This window comes from Magnolia sinica, chromosome 7 (assembly GCF_029962835.1).
Source record: "Magnolia sinica isolate HGM2019 chromosome 7, MsV1, whole genome shotgun sequence".
Classification (NCBI taxonomy): domain Eukaryota; kingdom Viridiplantae; phylum Streptophyta; class Magnoliopsida; order Magnoliales; family Magnoliaceae; genus Magnolia; species Magnolia sinica.
In genome coordinates, this window is record NC_080579.1 from 94609075 (window position 1) to 94629751 (window position 20677).

At 40.0% G+C, this 20677-nt stretch overlaps 2 protein-coding genes across 2 annotated transcripts; one reads left to right on the top strand and one right to left on the bottom strand.

The window, feature by feature from the left end:
* The first annotated feature begins 466 nt into the window (after nucleotides 1-466).
* On the top strand, nucleotides 467-9274 carry LOC131251794 (uncharacterized). The gene is made up of 10 exons (XM_058252754.1): nucleotides 467-548; nucleotides 2406-2811; nucleotides 3513-3716; nucleotides 5737-5794; nucleotides 5990-6052; nucleotides 6747-6822; nucleotides 6970-7085; nucleotides 7554-7643; nucleotides 7762-7893; nucleotides 8905-9274. The coding sequence occupies exons 2-10, from the start codon at nucleotides 2435-2437 to the stop codon at nucleotides 9040-9042; spliced, it is 1254 nt and encodes a 417-aa protein (XP_058108737.1). The 5' UTR covers nucleotides 467-548; nucleotides 2406-2434; the 3' UTR covers nucleotides 9043-9274.
* A 1635-nt stretch (nucleotides 9275-10909) lies between these two features.
* On the bottom strand, nucleotides 10910-17527 carry LOC131251795 (17.4 kDa class III heat shock protein). The gene is made up of 3 exons (XM_058252755.1): nucleotides 17330-17527; nucleotides 12469-12724; nucleotides 10910-11388 (listed from the first exon to the last, which is right to left on the bottom strand). Exons 2-3 carry the CDS (start codon nucleotides 12694-12696, stop codon nucleotides 11131-11133), a joined length of 486 nt encoding a protein of 161 aa, XP_058108738.1. The 5' UTR covers nucleotides 12697-12724; nucleotides 17330-17527; the 3' UTR covers nucleotides 10910-11130.
* Between the last annotated feature and the right edge of the window lie 3150 nt (nucleotides 17528-20677).

Sequence of the window (20677 nt, forward strand, 5' to 3'; positions counted from 1 at the left end):
TATTATTATGCCGATTGTACTGATGAGAGATCGGTCTACCATAATGCTTTTCTTCCGGCTATAACGTACCATCTTCCATGTTCTGCACATAAGATCCTCAAGGCGATTCGCGGAAGTATGGTAGAAGAGCGGAATCTTGTGCCAAACTGAGAAACTTCCTTGAATCTGAACCGTTCATCATTTCAGCCCCGACGTGTGTACATTTACTGGTTCAAAAAATTAAGCTGATAAATCCAGTCCGTTCGTGTAGTTGGCAAAAAAATTGTAGATTGTATGGCCGAGAAGATAATGACAACAGTCTATATTCAAAAATACCAAGAAAATGATGTGTAGGCTAGAAAAATCTTATCTTCCACCTGATGAATGGCCAAGATCTCTCCCAGACAGGGTGCCGCGAATAGGCTTTTTCGTCTCTCCCGACGCGCGAGGATCGTCATGGTACTCTTACGAACCCTATATAAACTCTATATAAACTCCCAGAAACCTTGCCGTCTCTTCTTTTCCCGCGAGAAAGGTAAAAGGGGAAACGGAAAAAACCCTAATCATAGGTAAGCTTATGTTCTTTCATATTTCATCTAGAAATCGAATTCAATCTTAGATGGTTAGATCATTGTCAGGAAGAACATATGCGAAACAAAGGTTAGATTAGAGTGATTCCTCACCGCCATGTTTGCGGAGGCCTGGCATTCATGTAGGGAAATCTAGACCGTCCAAGTCGTGGGGCCTTTAGTGGATTCAGCATATGTCGAGAATTACACTTATCAAACGATCCTAGCCATCTGATTGGTTGATTTCAAATGGATGGTTGAAAATAAAATGGTCGGGCTGCCGAATTCAATGGGCGTTTGATAGATGGTTGTGATTATTAGATCAGTGTGGTCCTTGGGCTATGCTCCATCTACAATCGGGCTGACAATTTGGAAGGCTCGGATTGCCATTCATGTCAATGGAGAACTATCACCATTGACATGAATAGCATTTGCAAAACAACTTTAAATTAGGGTAATTGCTCATCACCATCTTTGCGAAGTCCTGCCATTCATGTAGGGTAATCTATACCGTCTAAGTCATGGGACATGTTGTGGATGGAGCATATGTCGAGAATCACACTAATTGAACCATCCTAGCCATCTGATTGGTTACTATAACATAGACAGATTAAAATAAAATGGTCAGGCCGTGGGGGATGATAGATGGTTATGATTGTTAGATTGGTGTGGTGTTTGGGCTATGCTCTATCTACAATTGGGCTGGCAATTTGGAAGGTTCCGATTGCCATACATGAATGCCATGTATCCAGTGTGGATGCGTCACTGCTTTTTAAAAGTTATGGAGAATTATCACCATATTCTAACTAAAAGAAAAAGAAGAAGAAGAAGAAGAAGAAGAAGAAGAGAAGAAGAAGAAGAAGAAAAATGATGTTTTCTTCTGGGCATTGTCATTTCTGCAGTTCCACCTGTTAAAATTATTAGTTTTGCTTAACAGGGATAATTTGGTTGTAGTAAGATTTTTTTTCTTTCTCCCTCTGCTTCCTTTTTACAGATTTCAATCTTGTTATGACCAAAGCACCATAATGGGATGGAACTAACAATTTAAGATGTGGATATATCGACTCTGTTTCTTTTTAATTTCCTATTTACTGGGGATGTGAGGCTGTGAGCTTGCTTCCACCTATGAAATGGTAGCAAACCCATGATGGTGCACGTGGGATAGATGTGAGTCAATCCACATTTCATTTATTGGTGGAGTATGGCCCAAAATCAGACTGTTTTATCTTAACCATTCGAGTGTCACCATCAGGAGAATCCGGTTGGAGTATTTTGGACCATAGAACAATCCAAGGTTGGGACCACTAGAGGGATGGTCCAAATCATCAAACAATTTCATCCTATTATGGATGACTTGTCTAATCCTTGACTGAGGGTTTGCATGTATCCTTGGTTTTCCGTTTGTACGATTGGGGTCCATGTTTCAGTGAGCTAGACTGTTGGCTAATGGGCCCCTTTGTGGATGGACCATGCCTCCAAAACCGAGCGGATCGGGAGACAGGAGCCATACAATCTTTTTTTTTTTTTTTTTTTTTTTAAATTTAGTACTTCAGTTGAATGCAGCCTGGCTACATTGCTTTCCTTAACTATTTATTTACTGGTTGTCAATCAAAGGGTTAGGATCGTCTCATCAAGGAGATTAGTGGAGTGTGGTGCATTCAGAGTGGAATCCATTAAACCAACATTTCAGTTACTGAACCACCAGCCTACTTATACAAACTGAAAACCTAGGGATATTACACACATCCTTGGGTTGAGTACCCTATTATTCTCTAGTAGCATGATGCATGGGAGTTGTCTTGAGATATTGTTGGTGATGAAAGTATCTTTTTTTTTTTCCTCTTGGGTTGGTTGCAGTGACTTGGAAGTAGCCGCAGTCATTGAACATGGCTCTGGTGATGTCATGTCTGCCAAATGTGGAGTTCAAAAACTCTTATTTGAAGAGCTTTACAGTATGCAGGTGTAAATATTCTGATGACACTTCTCAAAAGGTTAATCGGCTATTGAAGTGGGATGTCAGCAAATGCTCTTTGTTCACCTTTCCATCTTTTCCATCTTTCGGCAAACGGATTGCCTTTGCAAGGAGCCCCTCTAATAAAATGGTTTCTAATGGATACATCAGTGAAGATACATACAAAAATAAGATCTATAGAAGGTTGGATTCTTGTTTGGTCATTCCCCCTCCAAATGGTAAGAAGCCCCGTGCTATTATCAAGTTCTTGGGAGGTGCCTTTGTTGGTGCAGTTCCTGAAGTTACATATAGGTGAGGAGTTTTCTCTTGTCAACAAATCCGAAGCTTTGTTACAAGAATTGTTAGTAAACTCCATCGGGAATGCTAAGACTACATGCACTTGAAGGTTCAAAGATCAAGTGGCACATGCATGCAATATCTGGATTGCTCTTCTAGAAGCTTCATTATGGATGGGCAATAGCCCAATAATCATGCTGCTCAGAACATCGGCAAAGGTTAAACTGGAGGAGTTTTGAGGAACATGGTATGGTAAAAGAAACTGTGAGGCCAATGATTCATATCCAGTTGACAAAATTTCTCCATTCAAGAAATTAGGATTATTTTGGATGGTGTGATTTTTGGACTATGGCACGTCCATGGTGGGCTGATGAGTTGCCTGATTTAGTCATGTATCCCATGAAAGTGTGGGCAACAATTGCATGTGATATTAGCATTATTCCACTCTCCATTGCTTGCGAGCAAGACAAATCCTTTATTTTATGTCTTGCTCGGATATCAAGCATTTCTCAGTGCCTGCATATCAAGCATCATCCGTGCCATATTAGCATATCTCAGTGATATATTAGCATTTATTAATATCTCATAGCTTCACATTATTCTTAAAAATCTTGTGAATCATTTCATGTCTTCTAGTTATATGCATCTTTATATGTTTCCTGAATGCAATGCTGAAATTGACTTTACAATTATCTTCTCACGTTTTGTATCTGCAGCCATCTAATGAATCTTTTGGCGAAGGATGGGTTTCTTATAATATCCGTGCCATTCAACGTCACATTTGATCATGCCCAAGCTGCTAGGGAAGTATATGAGCGGTTCAATGACTGTATGGACATGCTTCTCACATCAGGATTGGCCTATGCCAATATAGTTTCGACCGATCTCATCGACCTTCCAGTTTACTCCGTTGGTCATAGGTAAGCACGCATATTTGTCCATCTGGCTTGTGAAGCTGTTCTTATCTCACCATTCGTATGCCAAACCTTAATAGATTGTTTCCGTCGGTCTTCTTATTTTATGACCATCACACGCGAGTTGAAAGGATTGTTTAGAGGTCTTACCTAGAAATTGTGTTAAAATATTTTACTAACAATATCACAAGGTTTCATAGCCTAATTAGTATTGGTTTAATTTCTAAGTAATAGTATGTTTTTGAGGATGTGGATCACTTATCCAGGTTTCTGACTGTCCTTATCCAAGTGCCCCAGTGTTTGGATTGGGCTGTCTGATTTGTTTTATGGATGCATAATGTGGCCTTCAACTGCTGATTGAGCATGCGGCATATTCCAATCAGCATGGCTATGGTATGCTCCAAGATCAGGATGTCATAAGTTACACTTCTGTGTAGATATTTTTTGTAGAGAAGTATTGATCCTAAATGCATGCCATATGATTTCCTTCTGTGTTGAGTGCTGACTTGTCCAATTTACTTTCCTTAGGTAGTTCTTATTCGTCTATTCCTTTCTCTGTGCTGTGAGAATGTTTTCATATCAATTTTAGTGCTCAATGATTTAAAAATTTGGCCAAAAGCTCATACGACCATGAGCAACTATACTACTACACTGATGTTTTTTTTAACAGGTCATTCTCTTGTTTTCTTTACTTTGTACTTTGAGGAGTTATATCATACTAAGGCAGCGGATGATGCTTGGTATGCAGGCACTGAGAAATGCTACACATGACAAAAATTTAACTCAAGTTAAACTGACTAACTTGTGAAACCCACTGTTGCTAAGTCACTCAGAGATTGGTTGGACAATTACCTTTAAAAAAAAAAGATTGGTTGAACAATCCTAACCTCTGATTCATGGACACTTGTTTGTGGCAGTAGGACTATTGGGCATTTTCATTTTTAATAATCTAATAAATGTCCACCATTTTGATAGTCAGACAATCAGATAGTGTAATTTTTAGTTCATGATACATCTAAACTGGGAACCATTATTTGAACAGTTTAATTTGACTTGTATGGCGCGCATGCAATTTCAGTAATTTGTAAGTGCCTGCATATCATCCATCACACTCTGCTACAACATCAGAAGTTTTTCACTTTGTACCTTTTCTTTCTCTTGTAATAAATTCTGTAATTTATCCAAAAAAGAAGAAAGAAAGAAAGAAAGAAAAAGTACTCTCATTCTTTTAGCCACAACCAACTAAACTCCACATGGTAGGGGTTAATGCACCTCGTTGTCTCCTACCCGGGTAAAGGAGGGTTGATGTCAAACGGAGTCATTGTTCAACTTTAGCCAAACAATCATGAGAACTGAGCTGTATCCAAATAGCTGTGACAAGCCTATTATGGTGATGATGGTGCTTTTAGCTTTTGATACCCTTGAATTTGCATGTCCCTGACTCCCTAATGCATTCTAGACTCTATGAGTGCATTGTTTGTCTTTGTGCTTGGATGTGATTTTGAATCTAAAATTTAGGTTGGTGCCATTGCAAAGTAAATTATGACTAATTATTTAGCTATTAGTGTTATTATATAGTCTGGTCACTTACATACTCTTCTGACAACCATTCTAGCTCATTAGAAGAACAAAATACTTTAAAGCTCCAAAATAATTCTGCTACTTTTTCCACTTTTATGATTGATAAAAGTGTGTTAAAGGTCATGCAAGCAATGATTAGTTATATTTTCTATTCAAATTCTCCCTGTTAACCTTCTTGAGGATTTTGGATGGGGAAATGTTTATTTGGTATCCCCTCAACTGATTCACACAACAGCCCACTCAACTTTTTGGTTACACAACAGTAAACAATTGTACTCATGTATAACCAAGGTAGAAATGGTTGTGTATATATCAGTCAGTAGGTGTAATCAGTGGCCCCCTTCTGGATCATATCAGTATAAGAGTGCTGAAGTGTTCAAGCCTCCCACTTGATTTGATTCATGTATAGTCCTCATGTTGTTTCTGCTATCAATGTGGTTTGCAGCAATGGTGCACTCATCCAGTTGCTCATAGGAAGCTACTTTTCTGAGAAGATACCAAAGGTTTGGTTTTCCTCACTCTTTCAATTACTGAAAATTCTGTATGAGCGGGCATATTGGGTGGCACTTTCTAAAAAGGAGCCTCTCATGCAAATAATTTTGTTAAAGCAGAATGCAGATTATGAGGTTCCCTTTAGTTTAGAATAACTGAAGCAATGATGGAGTGTAACAAAGGCTTTCACCTATCTTTTGTGGAAGGCCAATGCCCTTATCTCGTTCAACAACAGACCAGCTTCAGAGGCTGTGCCGTACTTCGAGCAGGTGATTATCATATTTCTGCTAACTGGTTGACCTTCTACTGCACACTTCTACTTTTTTAATGTTTCTTTCTTGATATACTTACAATCCCATCACAAGTAACACGCAACCTGCATTCGTGCAAGAAAGTGCTGCCCATTCAATATTCTTGGAGCATTTTAAGGAATAAAAAATAACATTTGACAGCTGGTTGGGTTGGATCCTTTGGGAATATGACAATAAGGGCATTCTCAAAATTTTCGGTTCCAAAAAAGGGAAGACCTTAAATAATACATTGTTTGTAGTTATTGGATGCTCCTTCAACAGTTGTACATGGAAATTTTTACCCTGAGTAAAACCAATGAGGCCAAGACATTTCAGAAAATCAAACTTGCACGTTGGTCCTCAGTAGTCCATACTTAGTGTAGGACTGTTCCATGTAAAGATAGACTACTAGGCAAACTTCTGAAAGCCTTCAGGGACATCCATTTTACATAGTAGAAAATCTCCTAGAAGGATGGAGTTTCATACATCAAAGCTGTAATAAATGGGATGTCTGATGTGCGCTCCCATCTGTTTTTTCTCTACTACATCTTTTAGACCAAATTCAGTTGCTAGATGTTATATCTAGCTATATGTCCTTTTATCAAACAACAAAAAATGCTTCCAGTTTCTTTGATTTTATGCATTTCAAGTGTTTCTAAAAGCTGCTCTGCAGTTTGGTCCCATGGTTAGTCAGTTGGTGCCTATGATGGAAGCATCCCCCGTTTATGAAATGGCTAGAAATGCTTCAGGTACTTACTGTATTCAATTAGTTAATTTTCCTTTTCTTTTCCTTTTGGTTCTTGATTTAAATTAGATTACACATACCTAAGACTACAAATACCTAGCAGTTATATCTTTATTTTCTGTTCACTTATTGTATGGATTGAACTCTTTAGGAGATGCATGGAAGGCACTACTCGACACTGCCGGACCAATGATACAAGCATATGACCAGGAAGCCTTGGTTTCTTTGACCAAATTTGTGGATCAATTACCCTCTGTCATGAATCAGGTTTTTCAGTGGCTATCATTTATCATCTCTTTCCAGTTCCAGTTAAGTACGTTTGTATGTACTCTTGGGAGCAAGATTTTCAGTCCTGCTCTTGGCACTTGTATGTGTTTCCAGGCTGTTCCTAGGAAGGCTCTATCATGTGCCGTGGCATACAAATCAAACCTATTCAGTAATCACATGGGCTACTCAAATGTGGATCTTGGATTTTTTTTTTTTGCTTCCCACATAGCTGTCCATTTTTGTATAAATGCGGTCCACCTGATGAACAGACTAGTCTGGTTTTTTGGGCTGTTGGACATGCACAGTGTGGCCCACCTGATTAATGGTCCAGATCTTGTGCACATGCCCCGTTTGCATATGTGGTGCAAGTAACTTGAGAATCCTACTCTCCAGTGTAGCCACCATATTTCTTTCAAAGGTAGAAAGCTTCTTCACAAAGGCTCACCATCGCCTGTTGTATAATTGCAGGTTACCCAGGGGATATCAGAGTTCAGGCCAACACCCTCTGAAAACCGTGATTTCTGTAAGAAATCTTACAATGTCCCACACACTTTACTGGTACTCACTGCAACTCTTTTTTTTTGGGTCCTTTTCTTTTTTCTAATATATGTTTCATATAAAAAAGCTATTAGGTGTTGATCTCCCTTGAACATGCTGGTGTTATTCTGCATACCAGGTGAAATTCAGCTTGGATGCCATTGATGAAACCGACCTCCTCGAAGAGATCTTGAAGCCTCGTGTGGAGTCTATAGGTGGCATGATTCAGAAGGTTACACTGGCAGGGAACCATCTCACACCATGCATACAGGTACGAAACAGTGGATTCTATCATTCGAAAAAAATGTTTTTTTTTTTTTATTTCCTCTATCATGTTATTTTATGTTAATTGGGTATGCGATCATAGCTTATGATATCTAGTTGCACTTAAAACCTAGTAGAATGCCATCATCAGAACTGTTACTTGTGGGAGTAGTACAAATTGAGAAATACTGAATGTAGATGGATGCAGGGTTTCACGACAAAAGTTCTAAATTGGCATGCATGTTAATGCCATGGCCTCAAAATCAGGCTGGTCCACTCATAAGGTAGGCCATGTGTGTACGTCGAATATCAGACTGCTGATTTTTTTTTTTCCACATGCACGCATTTTTCTCATATAAATGCAGCCTGATGAATGGACCAACATGATTCTTGGGCCAAGGAAGCTCGCAGTGTGTTCTACCTGATGAATGGACTGGATCTCAAGTACATGTGCTATGAAACGATTCATGCAAATAAGCATAGTAATCAAAATCCTACAATTTACGATGTACGATTTAAATTGATCAAAGTGTTTTGAGATGCCTGCTCCATCCACAATGGGGATCACTATTTAGATGGTTTGGATAGCTGTGCGTCAATGTCACATGTGAGAGTACTAGTCAGCACAATTTCTTCAATGGCACAAAACTAAAATAGGAGTGTAGCTCTTCACCATAAAGTCATTCCTCCCATGCTAGTGAAAGTTGCCATATGCATACCCACGTGAAGTACGCCTCTGTCGGCTGTTATAAAACCATCTCAGACTTTGGTCCATGTCCCATTTCCACTGGGGCCCACAGCAGACAGGATGGATAATCTCTTTAAAGAAGTATCACATCAATGATAGATATGAATATAATGTACAAGTATGTGCATGCTACTTAAGACTTGAGATGAAAATAGATCCTCTACATCTTTAGATTAGCATGAACCTGCTGAACTTGTAACTGCTTGCCCGATTGAAATTGCAGTGCACTGTATTAACTTTTTTCTGTTTTTCTTCTTTTCATATGAATAGGATGTAACATGGCGAGTTGGTGATCTGTACACTCCAGCAGATGCCCTTGCTCAGGGATTGAAGTCTCTCTCGCTCAATGACACTAAAGTTCTTGCTCGAACCATCTCTGATTGGTTCAGAGATATTGACCGTCAGTAAAGAAAGAAAAAAGAAAAAGAAAAAAAGAAGAACAGAATCTTCCCCATTCATGTGTTACCATGACACTATTTCAGATGGCAAGATTCCACACTGTCCATGCTTTGGCAGGATGTCATGTATACTGTAAATCAGGGATTGAAGTATTACCGTCAATGTAGTGAAATAGCATTTTCCTGTAACCGTATGTTGCATACAGATTGTTTGTTACATGAAATTTGTATTTTTAGTTGCACTTTTGATTAAGATGGCTCCACTGCTAGACGCTGAGATCTAGGGAATTTTACGGCAAAAATCTTTAGAAAGTCAGATTGCTTATTAAGGATTGAAATTACCATTTTAATATTTTCTTTAAAAAGTGGTGAATTAAAAATCGTGAGGCCCATGAGGAATATGCCTGACATCCAGCCCGTCCAACAGATGCACTATACCATGATTACCAAAAGGACCTAAACTTTGGCAGATCAAATGATAAGATAGTCTAACTATAAAAACTAATACACACCACTCAAAAGCATCGATCTCTTGATTCGTTCAGCCAGATTTTCAGATGGTGTGAACATCGTGGTGGGTATCATGTGTTAAATAGATTGGATGTCATACGCATTGTTCCGTAAAATGCAAATTTCTTATAAAGGCATTGTTTCATAAAATGCAAATTTCTTATAAAGGCATTGTTTCATAAAATGCAAATTTCTGAGGAATTTTGCCAGAAAATTTCCTTATATCTAAATCACTTGTGAACATGGGCCAAAAACCGTGCTGTTCAACTACCGTGCCATACTACAGGTGGGCCTTAGACCAAAATGTCACACTACCAGACGATCCTTGCTTCCTTTTAGGGCCCGTAAGTAATGTCACCACAATTACAGATAGCATTATAATTGCAAAACCAAACAGACCTTTAAAAGAGGATTTTCACTCATGGGTATTTGGAACTGTTTCCTAACCACCCACTTGATATTTGCGTTTTACTTAATCAAGGTCCTTTCTGTTTTGCTACACTTAGCATGACACCTCCTGTCCAGTATGCTTCCACAAAACTTTCCACAACCTGTTGATCCAAGACCGTCAGTTTGATAGACAATGGACCATTCTTCCAACTGCTGGAGAATCATCTTCCCATTAACTGATTTGATCATTTTCGATATTCTTTCAGACGGTCCATCTTCACATCATAAATGGGATGCCTATAAACTCTACAATCTTTGGTCATGCCCCACAAATAAAGGAGATTGCAAGATGGAAAAATGGCCAACCACATTACTCTTAATTCTCCCCGCATTCACATGATAGCATGTTCTTCCTTTTGCTCATTTAATGTCGATGTACATCCTCTAAGAAGGCTCAAACCAGATCTCTACCCCTGGACAGAGGGACCAGTAAGGCCCACAGAACAGGGATACAAATTTCAATATTTGGGTGTTTGAGAAGGAAGCAAATTACCTGATGACCCAATATAGTGAGATTTGATTGGGTCACGTGCCGCTATAAGAGAGAGCCCCAGTTCTCACGGTAAGATTTCGAGCCATGTGCCACTATCAGAGATAGCTCCAGTTGACCAAACATGCTCTATACAGCTCCCATCTCTAACAGCAGCATATAATCCAACCAAATCCTACAACATTGGGTCACCAGGTATATCCCGGCAATCCACATCCATCTCAGAGACTAGGGTCCTTCAATCGGGCCCATACAGAGACAGTGAAGAAGAAGAATTGGTGACAGGCACCTTGCCATGTCAACAAGCAGGTGTTACTCACCCACTCCAGCGGTCAGGACCGGCACACCCTGAGCCTCATATGCATGGACCGGGCACATTGGGAAATCATTCACATCTTCATGGATCCATTCAAAGATGCGACAAAGGTAGCCCACATGGAAAAGCTGATTTTTTTAAAACCTACTTAATCAAAATGCATAGACCATAAACATCTACCGGAAAAACACAGAAAGCCTGCCCCACATCGATCTTTTTCAAAATACAGACCTTGTACACACAAAAAAAGGCAGTTCTTTATACTGTACCAGCAGTCCAGCACAAGGGTAGGGTCTCAGGCAATCCATCTTCCCCCCTTCTCTCCCCGTCCTTCAGGATATTGTGATTTCCACAGACTTGGTCTTGGGTGGCGGAGGAAGCTTCTCAACCGTAACAGTCAAAACACCATTCTCGCATTTTGCAGAAACTGCATTCGTGTTGCAACTCTCGGGCAGGCGGAACTTCTTTTGGAACTTGGGAGATGCCTTCCTCTCCAACCGAATGTACTTGCACCCTTCATCTTCTCCATCCTCACGCTTCCTCTTCCCACCACCCCGGATTATCAGAGTGTTTTCATCTTCAACTGTCACCTATACACAATTCAACAAGCAGCATTGGTACCATGAATGTTATGTTAGGGACCGGAACCAAGGTTTAATCTGATAATAGGTGTACGAATATCCTAGCGTTTGTTCACCACCAATTCAGCCCCGTATTGCCCTGTATCAGGCTGCTTCAGGCCTGAATCATTCGACAATACCGACAATACTGGAACATATCGGGCTATGAGGACCTGTTTCAGACAATACCTTGAACCTTCAAGGGTGTTGTCGGTCATGCGGGCACCATGGAAAATGGAGGACATATTTTAACCAGTGTGACCAGAATATCAGCCATCGGCTGACATTATCAAACAGTCGGATGGGCTTTGAAGTGTCCTGCCTCCAGCATCGAATAGTCTAGATGATAAATTGATCAGTGATAAATGGTCTCATTTTGGTGTAGTATGAATGATATTAAATCAAAGGACAAGAGAGGCTTAATGACCTATGGTCTAACTGAAGTTATGACCCTTGATGGAGGGGAATGGCAGAAAAGAGTTCATGTAACCAAACCCTATTAGTTGGGATAGGGCTTAGATGATGATTCACGGCATCAAATCCTTTCATCTCATGACCCAATAGGACTCCACTCATAGAGAAATGCCAATGCAAGTGGCATGTAGTGCAGACCCTGTCGATAATACATGTATGGCAGGAACAGTCGATCAGCTGAGCCATTTCATGGATGGATCATAACAAAAACAAAAACCAAAGCGCCATTATATTATCCTTAACCAATCAATCACTCTGCCCATTGAATTTGGTTGACTGCTAACCACATTAAGCTGTCTCTGCATCCATTCGACTCGGGCAAACACTACTCTCTAAAGATGATCCACCAGCATCTATGGTACCCAGCTATTCTATACAAATGTACTGGTTAAATCTTCAACATTGCACAGAACTGTGGCCTTCTCTTCCTACACTAGAATTTGAAACAGTGAATCAGACGAGAACGGGAACTCAGCAGACCTATTCATTGAAAAACCCCACACACAATACTCAAGCAGAAATTGAATGAAATCATGATCACCGCAAGAGGAGATGGAGAATTTTCAAGGCAGTTACCTGAATATCAGTCTTGGATAGTCCAGGCACGTCTAGATAAAACACGTACTCCTTGGCAGTCTCGAGTATGTCAGCTGGGACACTGTCCATCCCCTTACTTTCATTACTCTCGTGAGAGTGCGAGGGGAACACCATCTTCTCAATGCTTTCAGGGAAGTGATGAAGTAGATGGTTTACAGCGGTAGCCAAATTTCCGTTGAAGAGAGCAGCATCTGCAACTGGACTCATTTTTCTGCAGTTTTCTAGTCAGAGAAATCTGGCAAAATCGCATAGCAGAATTCAGATTGGTGCCATCTTTACAAAGCGAAAAAGGCGAGTCCAATTGTTGTAATACTTCTAGTGAGCTTTAGAAGGAAATGCATGTACTAATTGGTGTTTGGAAACATCAAATATCAACAATCTAAGATGGAAACAGGTGTCAGGATAGTAGAAGCAATTCCAGTCGTGTGCCAACTTGGCACCCATACTACAGGTTACGGGCCACTTATCACAAGCTGGGTACCATGAAAATACACAGTATATCAGTGACGACTGCTCCAGGTTGGGCACAATTTTAGGTCCCTTCTCTATCATGCACATATCCTATCCTAATTGATTAGAGGACAAGCTTTTTCTACTGCATCCCAAACACACATGACCAAACAGCATGATCTCCCAAGCATGTGCAACATAGGCAACATGCCAGAAATTGTCTTGCATTTGACTAAACCAAGCTTCCAAGTCTATGTCAATGGGATGTCATCAACAGTCTGGATAGGGTGGATGTGAGGATAGTAGAGGCTTCCAGTGCATATGCCAACTTGGCAACCATGCTGCAGGAGCCAGGCCACTGATCACATGATGGGAGCCATGAACATTCCATGAAATCAACAAGGTCCGCTCACCAAAAGGGCCATGATTGTATGTTCCATTTTTTCTCATATGCATTTGCTGTCTTGCTTATCTGGCCTGTCCATCCTACACAAACCCCACATGAACAAATAACCTGATCTGCTGAAATAGCTCAACATACACAAGGTACAAATGGTTATTGGACTCATTTCTTCCATGTTATACTCTATATAACACAACCAGCTTTTGGACATTTTTGCCCCATGACTTTGAATATTAGAAGGACATTAGAAGACATTTTAAACGAAGTCAAGGATATTTTAGGAACTTGAAAATGTGGCAGTTATCTAATGCATAGTATATATTTCACCCGTAAAAACCTTTGAATGGCTTAGATTTTACACACAACCAGCTACTTTTCAATTATTTCATGCAAGTAGCCTGTCCGAATTTCTCCTCCTCTTTGCAAGTAACTTGTATGAAGCGCACGAGAAAAGCCATTCAACAAAGGCTTGGTAGAATCCACTATGATGATTTTATGAAATCCATTCATACATTTGTTGGCTTGGCTCATATTAGGACATGAGCTTAAAAAACAGGGCATATCTAAAGCTCAAGTAGGCTACAACACAAGAAAATGTAGAGAGGGGTCTCTCTCTCTCTCTCTATAGCCTACACCTTTTCAAAATTTCTCTCTTTTTCTGCTATCCTAATTTCTCACACTTCCACTCTTTCCCATCCTCTTTGTGCATGGGTTGCACGTGCTACTTCCCAAAGTTTGAAGAGATTGAGTTTCCATGCCATGTCCATATGGAGGTACATCACTAGAGCAACCCTAGCTCAGCAGACTTCACCCATGTGTCAAAATACCAGTCCAAGCTTGAAGGCTGGTTTAAACCAGACCCAACCCTTGTTTCATCGATAGGGTTTCAGTTACGAGGTAGGTCCTAGGGCCGAGGAACTAGAACAGTAAATCTCATTTTTCAGTCTGCAGAAGTGGGCCCCATGGTCTAGTAATACAAACCATTGATTTAATGGTTCTAACCATAGATGGCCCATACACTAAAAACCCCTGCAAATTGAAAATTTCTGACCATCAATAATTTCACCCCCTTTGTAACTGAATGTGAGCCCCTCCTCATGGCCTAAGTGCTTACCTTAAGCGTCTACAATGCAACAATCAAGACTCACAATCTCATCCTAAGCAAGTCATCCTATCTTCCAAGTACCAACCCCAAGTGTTATTTACTAAACCTACTAGGATGCAAGAAATATATAAGAGAAAGGAAGTGTGCTTACCTTAAGCTTTTGATTACTCAAAGAGTCGAAAGCTCCAAAACTTACAACTTCTTGAGGGTTGGTTATAAATGAAGACCCCCTCCTCATCATCATCATTTAAGGTTTATCACCACTAAATGGCGTGGGCTACATGAATCCTGTTCCACCATCCCATTTTTTCAGGGGCCATAATTTCAGTTAGACCATAGGTCATCAGGCCTTTTCTTATTACCTCCATCCACGTCCTTTGGGGCCTTCCCTGGCCCTTTTATGAACTTAAACTTATACAAACTCACTCTTAACTAGAACTTGTACCAAATAAAGGCCCCTCTTCTCAAAAAGAGAAGAAAGAGGACTCATATACCTTATACAAACCAAAGAATGGCTAGGATGATACCATGTGTTGATAGTCCATTGACTGTAAAGCCTTCTGAGCTATTCTACACATTCACTCTAAAAGACTTGACTAGAAAACTCTGTAGTTGCACTAATTCGCAACTCTAGTCGTTCTTAGAATTCTTTACAGCTTCCTTCACTAATGATATTGCGCATGCAATGCACTTGGAGGGAGAGTAGGGAAGAGAGTAAAGAGAAAGACACAAAAGGAGATGCCACCATTTCTTGATAGCCCAATGGCTCTAGAAGCTTTCTAAGCTATCCAACACAATTCTCTCTAAAAGACTTCACTAGATAACTCTAGACATTTTAGAAAACTCTATAGTTGCACTAATTGGCAACTATAGTCCTCTTTAGAATCCTTTACAACTCCCATCACTATAGACACTACACATGCAATGCAGTTGGAGGGAGAGTAGGAAAGAGTGAAGGAAGAAGAAAGACACAAGGTTTAAAGGGTGCAGCTGCACGCTTCACCATGAGTAAAACATGAATCTTTTTAATAATAGGCGATCCATCGCAACTTTCTCCAATGTTGTGGCCTACTCGAGTTTTAGATATGCCTCGCTTTTAGACTAACATCAAAACACATGACAAATATACAAAGTGGATTTCATACAGTTATCATAGTTGGTCCCATGCAACCTTTGTTGAAAAGATCCCTAATAGTACCATTGGGATGGTCTACATATAAAGAAGAGCAAATTAAGCTACTCGCATAAAAGAAAATAGTTACTTTTTGCGAAGTAAAATCTAAACCATTTAGAGGCTTATTCGGGATGAAATCTAAACGGTCGGTCAAACAAAAGCCACATTTTCTAGTTCAAAATATCATCGACTTCATTTAAATAATCTTCTCATACCTTGTTAATATTCGGAAGCCAGTAGCATCCTATCAAGTATAGACATATACACTAGCCTACCATATAATACACACTATGTACAACAACTAGTGTACAAGATAAGCACAAATTGGCTAAGTCACTTAAAATACCTCTAGTAGATGATTGATCCATGGCAGCTTTATCCCATTAACTAATGCCAATGTAGCATGTGCTGGCGAGATCCAAGCCATTCATCTAGTGGACGCCACCATGAGTGTGAGTTGTCCAAGAATCGGCATCAGATAGGATTGACCGATGGCCCACATTCAAACATGGAAATTCAGCCCACCTGATGATCAAAACCAATCTGAACACACCCAAGGCCACAAGCACATCACATCACAGGCGTTAACGGTCCACAAGCGAGTCCATGGCTAATAAGCCCTGGCATACAAGACCACGCTCTTGGCCATTGAACCACACTAAGCCTAGACTAATTATCAGCTCTCAACCTAGAATCCAAGCCACCCATTAGGTGGGGCCCACAGCCAACATGACCAAGCCCAAAACCCGCGGGCCATCTAACAAACATAGACCACTAGCCGTTAATCACGGGTGGCCAACCTGACGAGAAAGGATCCTAACAGCAATTGAAATGAATAACCCAGATCATCCACACGTGTGCCGCGCAAGCACGTGTAAAGAATAAAAAGATTATTCCTAAATAGAATCATCTCCAAAAAAAACAAATAACAAGATCACATCCTTTTGACATATGAAATAAGAAAAAAAAAAAAGGACTGAAATGTTCAAGAAAATGGGAACCGGATTGGCTGGTGTACCGCACACCAGCCATATGGGTACTTGTCGTGCGAAGACGAGCGTTGCAGCTCCGAGTTGTACGAACGGTTCAAAGAAGATCAAAGTTACATGGCCCCAAAATGATGTGTTTATTATATCCACACCGTTCATCCATTTTTTGAGATCATTTTAGTGCATGATACAAAAAAATGATTCATATCCAAGGCTTAAGTGGACCACACCAGAAAAACCAGTGGGACGATGTTTCTCACCGTTTAAACATTCATAGGGACCACCGTAGCGTTTATTTTCCATCCAATCTGTTCATAAGGTCACACAGACCTGGATGAAGAGGAAAAACAAATATAATATCGATACAAAATTTCTGTGACACCAAAAGGGTTTCAATGGTAGACGTTCAATCCCCCACAGCTTTTTGTAGTGTGGTCCACTTTATCTTTGGATCTGTCTTATTTTTCGGTTCAAGCATTTGGACGAGCTCGCCAAATGAAAGGACGGTTGTGATATAACACATACCTCATGATGGGACCCATAGAACTTGGTGACGTCAACACACACAGCTATATCGCTGGTGTGCGGTACACGAGCCAATCCGCTTCCAGTAAAATGTTAAAAAAAAAGTACTAAAATGTTCAAGAAAAGGTCCAAATCAATGAATGAAATAGACCCTTAAAATCTATTTTTAGGAATAAAAGACACCGAACGCTTACCTTGCGAGTGAGAGTCAAAGAGCGAGTAGCGTAGCAAAAGCGAGCGAAAGATCAGGCTATTCGGACGGATGAGGAGAATCGCGGAGCGTTGGACTATAAAAAGCGGTAGAAGAATGTTCCAGAGAGAGAGGGAAGAATCGAGAAGAATCCTCTCTCCGTGGACGGAGAAGAGCTTTCCCTTTGGGACGGCGGATTTCCATACTCGCCACGTATTATCTATTCACGGAGACACTCGCCACGTGTTAGGCTTTCACAAGCAGCATATTAGGTCCGGTAAGGATCCACCCAATACAGTACGGCCCTTACCATAAGACCCACCTTGATGTATTTATTCTATATCCATTCCGTCCATCCGTTTTAACGAACTATTTTACGCTATAGACCCAAAAATATTACAGAACCAATCTCAGGTGGACCATATCATAAAATAGTGGTGAATAACTATTAAATAATTTTGTGGGCCAAAAATCATTGGATCAAGATGATATTTTTATTTTTTCTTCATCCAGGTTTTTTTGACCTTGTCATCAGGTTGGATGAAGATAAAGATTACGAAAACATTACGTTGGGTCTGATAAAAATTTTAATGGTAGGATATTTCATGACCACTGTTTCCTGTGGTATGGTCAACTTAAGATTTGGATCTGTTTCATTTTTTTAATTATAGATTAAAATAATTTAAAAAAAAGGATGAACGGCGTGGATATATAATACATATATGAAGGTGGGCCGGTAACGGCCGAACTGTCTTGGGTGTGGCCGGGGACGCACTTAATCCTATCGCTAGTAGAAAACCGTCCTACTCTGGCAGAGTGTGATTGATGATACGCAGGCTCTTAGAAATTACATACGCGTCATGAAAATAAGCCAAGTCCAAGTCATGGTTCCCAGTTTAGATAACATCCTGAATCAAAGCTAACTCATATTTGATCAGATTGTGGGCATTTATTGGACGGTTAAAATGAAAAAAATGTCCAATGGCCCTGTTTCAAGTGTCCACGAATCGAAGGTTAAAATATTACAAACAATCTTATTTTAGTATCGTGATTTAGAGAAGGTGAGTTCTACAGTTTAGTTGGTTTAATTTAAGTTAATGTGTGACACGTGTATAATTTATGAGTGCTTGCGTATCAAGCATCATCTGCGCCCGAGTATAATGTAACTTCCCGGTCAGAAGGTTGTGGTGGGACCGCGTCACATGTCTGAACGAAAGTGCTGGAGCGATTCGCGCGTAGAGGTACGGAGAAGACGATTCATTAAATGCATACGAAATCTGGGCCACTCATCGGGAGGGGCCTGCATTGAAGATGCATTTTACAAAAAAACATGATGTATACTCATTGTATGGGCCAAGTTTATGTACGAGAAAAATGTGCGGTCGCGATAAGCGCATGCTACCTTCTTAGTGGACTTTCGTGACATTTTTGGTACGTATATCTTTAAACCGGATGAGTGGTCCTGATTCTGCACACGCATGACCTATTACACTTGTCCCCGGAATCTAGGAACTACTTAAATTTTGGTTTGAAAAGTTATTTTGATACGTTGAAAGAGTATAGATATCCATGCACACGCAGTTGATTGCCTCTTTTGTTTTTTAAACACGTGCACACACACCCTCACACGCTTACGCCGTAGTGGGATTTCACCACTCACGGATACTCCAACCCTTACCAGGTGTTGAAACTCCTGAGAGTCTACCATGAGAGTCTACCATCGGAGCAAGAGTAAAGACTATTGGACCGACCGTGATGTATGAGTTTTATTTAAGCCTTCTATTGACGTAAGGATGAACGTGATGAGGATAACTAGTCTGAATCCATGGAACTTTTTTGGACTCCTCACATAGACTTCTTGAATCCACGAGGAACAAAAACAAAAAAATAGAAATAAATTCTAAGAAATTCAAAATTGATTAATTGATGACTAAAAAAGAGTTCACAACATTTTAAATAGGAGTACCAAGCAATGAGAAAGAAATCAGAATCAAATTACAACTAAAACTCCTAGAATCCGCGACTTACTATAAATAGTAAACTTACTATTTATAGACGGTCGTGATGTCTACTAGTGCGCAACGTTTTCGGCCAAAAATAGTAAGTGTCCTATTTGGCTTCACCAAACCGTTCCCCTAATTATTCTAAGCTCTTTTCATGTTGGACGCAACTTATAAAGCCCAACGGATGAAGAGTAATAATCAAACTAAAACTTACTATTTATAGTAAAAACGAAATTAAAGCAACGAAACGACCGTCAATCTAGGAGTTTTTCGCAATTCTGGGTTGCACAACCCCACGTAACTGGGTTGGTTGGCTGAAGTAGCTCGTTCTACCCCAAAATCATATATTTTACGTCAGGTAACTCATTCTGAATTGCGAGATACGCCTGATCTAAGGTCTGACGGTCCGGATCACTTCTGTCGTCAACTGGACCTTTTCTGATCCATCTTGGCCATGAAACTGTCTGCGACTCGCTCTACATCATCCATTCATTTCACCGGTAAATCCAAAGCTGAAGTGGACCTCACAGTAGGGATTAAATAGCCACCGTTAAAAACTTTTTGGGAGCTTCATATGTTTCAGATGAAGCTGATATTTTTGTTGTCCCTTCATCCAAACCCATATAACCTTATGAACAAGTCAAATAAATGTCATGAAGGTTTCAACGGTGGGTATCACTGCTGCTTCCTATGTTATGGTCCACTGCTTTGGATTTACCTCATTTTTTAACTTTTACCTTAAAATAATATCTAGGTATAGACAGATAGTATTGATAAAAACCATATATCATGGTGGGCCCCACATAGCTTTGCCAAGATGGATTATGGTCAAGGGTAGGACGAAAGTCGCTTTCATGACAACGGGAGATGGTATTGTGGAGGCAAATGATTGTTGTTTTTTTTACCAGTGGGATCCATCATTGATGGAAATTGATAGAAATTGATACATGATGAACTTAGCCATAAGAAAACATGCCTTCACATGAATAGTGGGAGAGATAAAAGTTATGTGTTGGCAATGTAATGATTTTCGTAGAGTATTAATGAACAACAACTGCGCAGATGTATGTGTTGTTTGTGATCAAAGGTGGTGTTAAAATCTTTTAAGAAAAGTTATATTTAATGTATTCATTAATGTTTGCATAGTAGCTTATATGAAATAAAGTAATGAAAATTATAACAAGCTTGATTTTTTTTCAGGCGGGGAAGTGGATTACGTCCTTCCCCACTTGGAAAATAATCCATTCGGGCAGAATTTTGTTAGGCTTACCGTGATGTATGTGTTTTATCCATCTCGTCCATTTATTTCACCAGATCACTTTGAAGTATGAATCCAAAAAGGAGGTAGA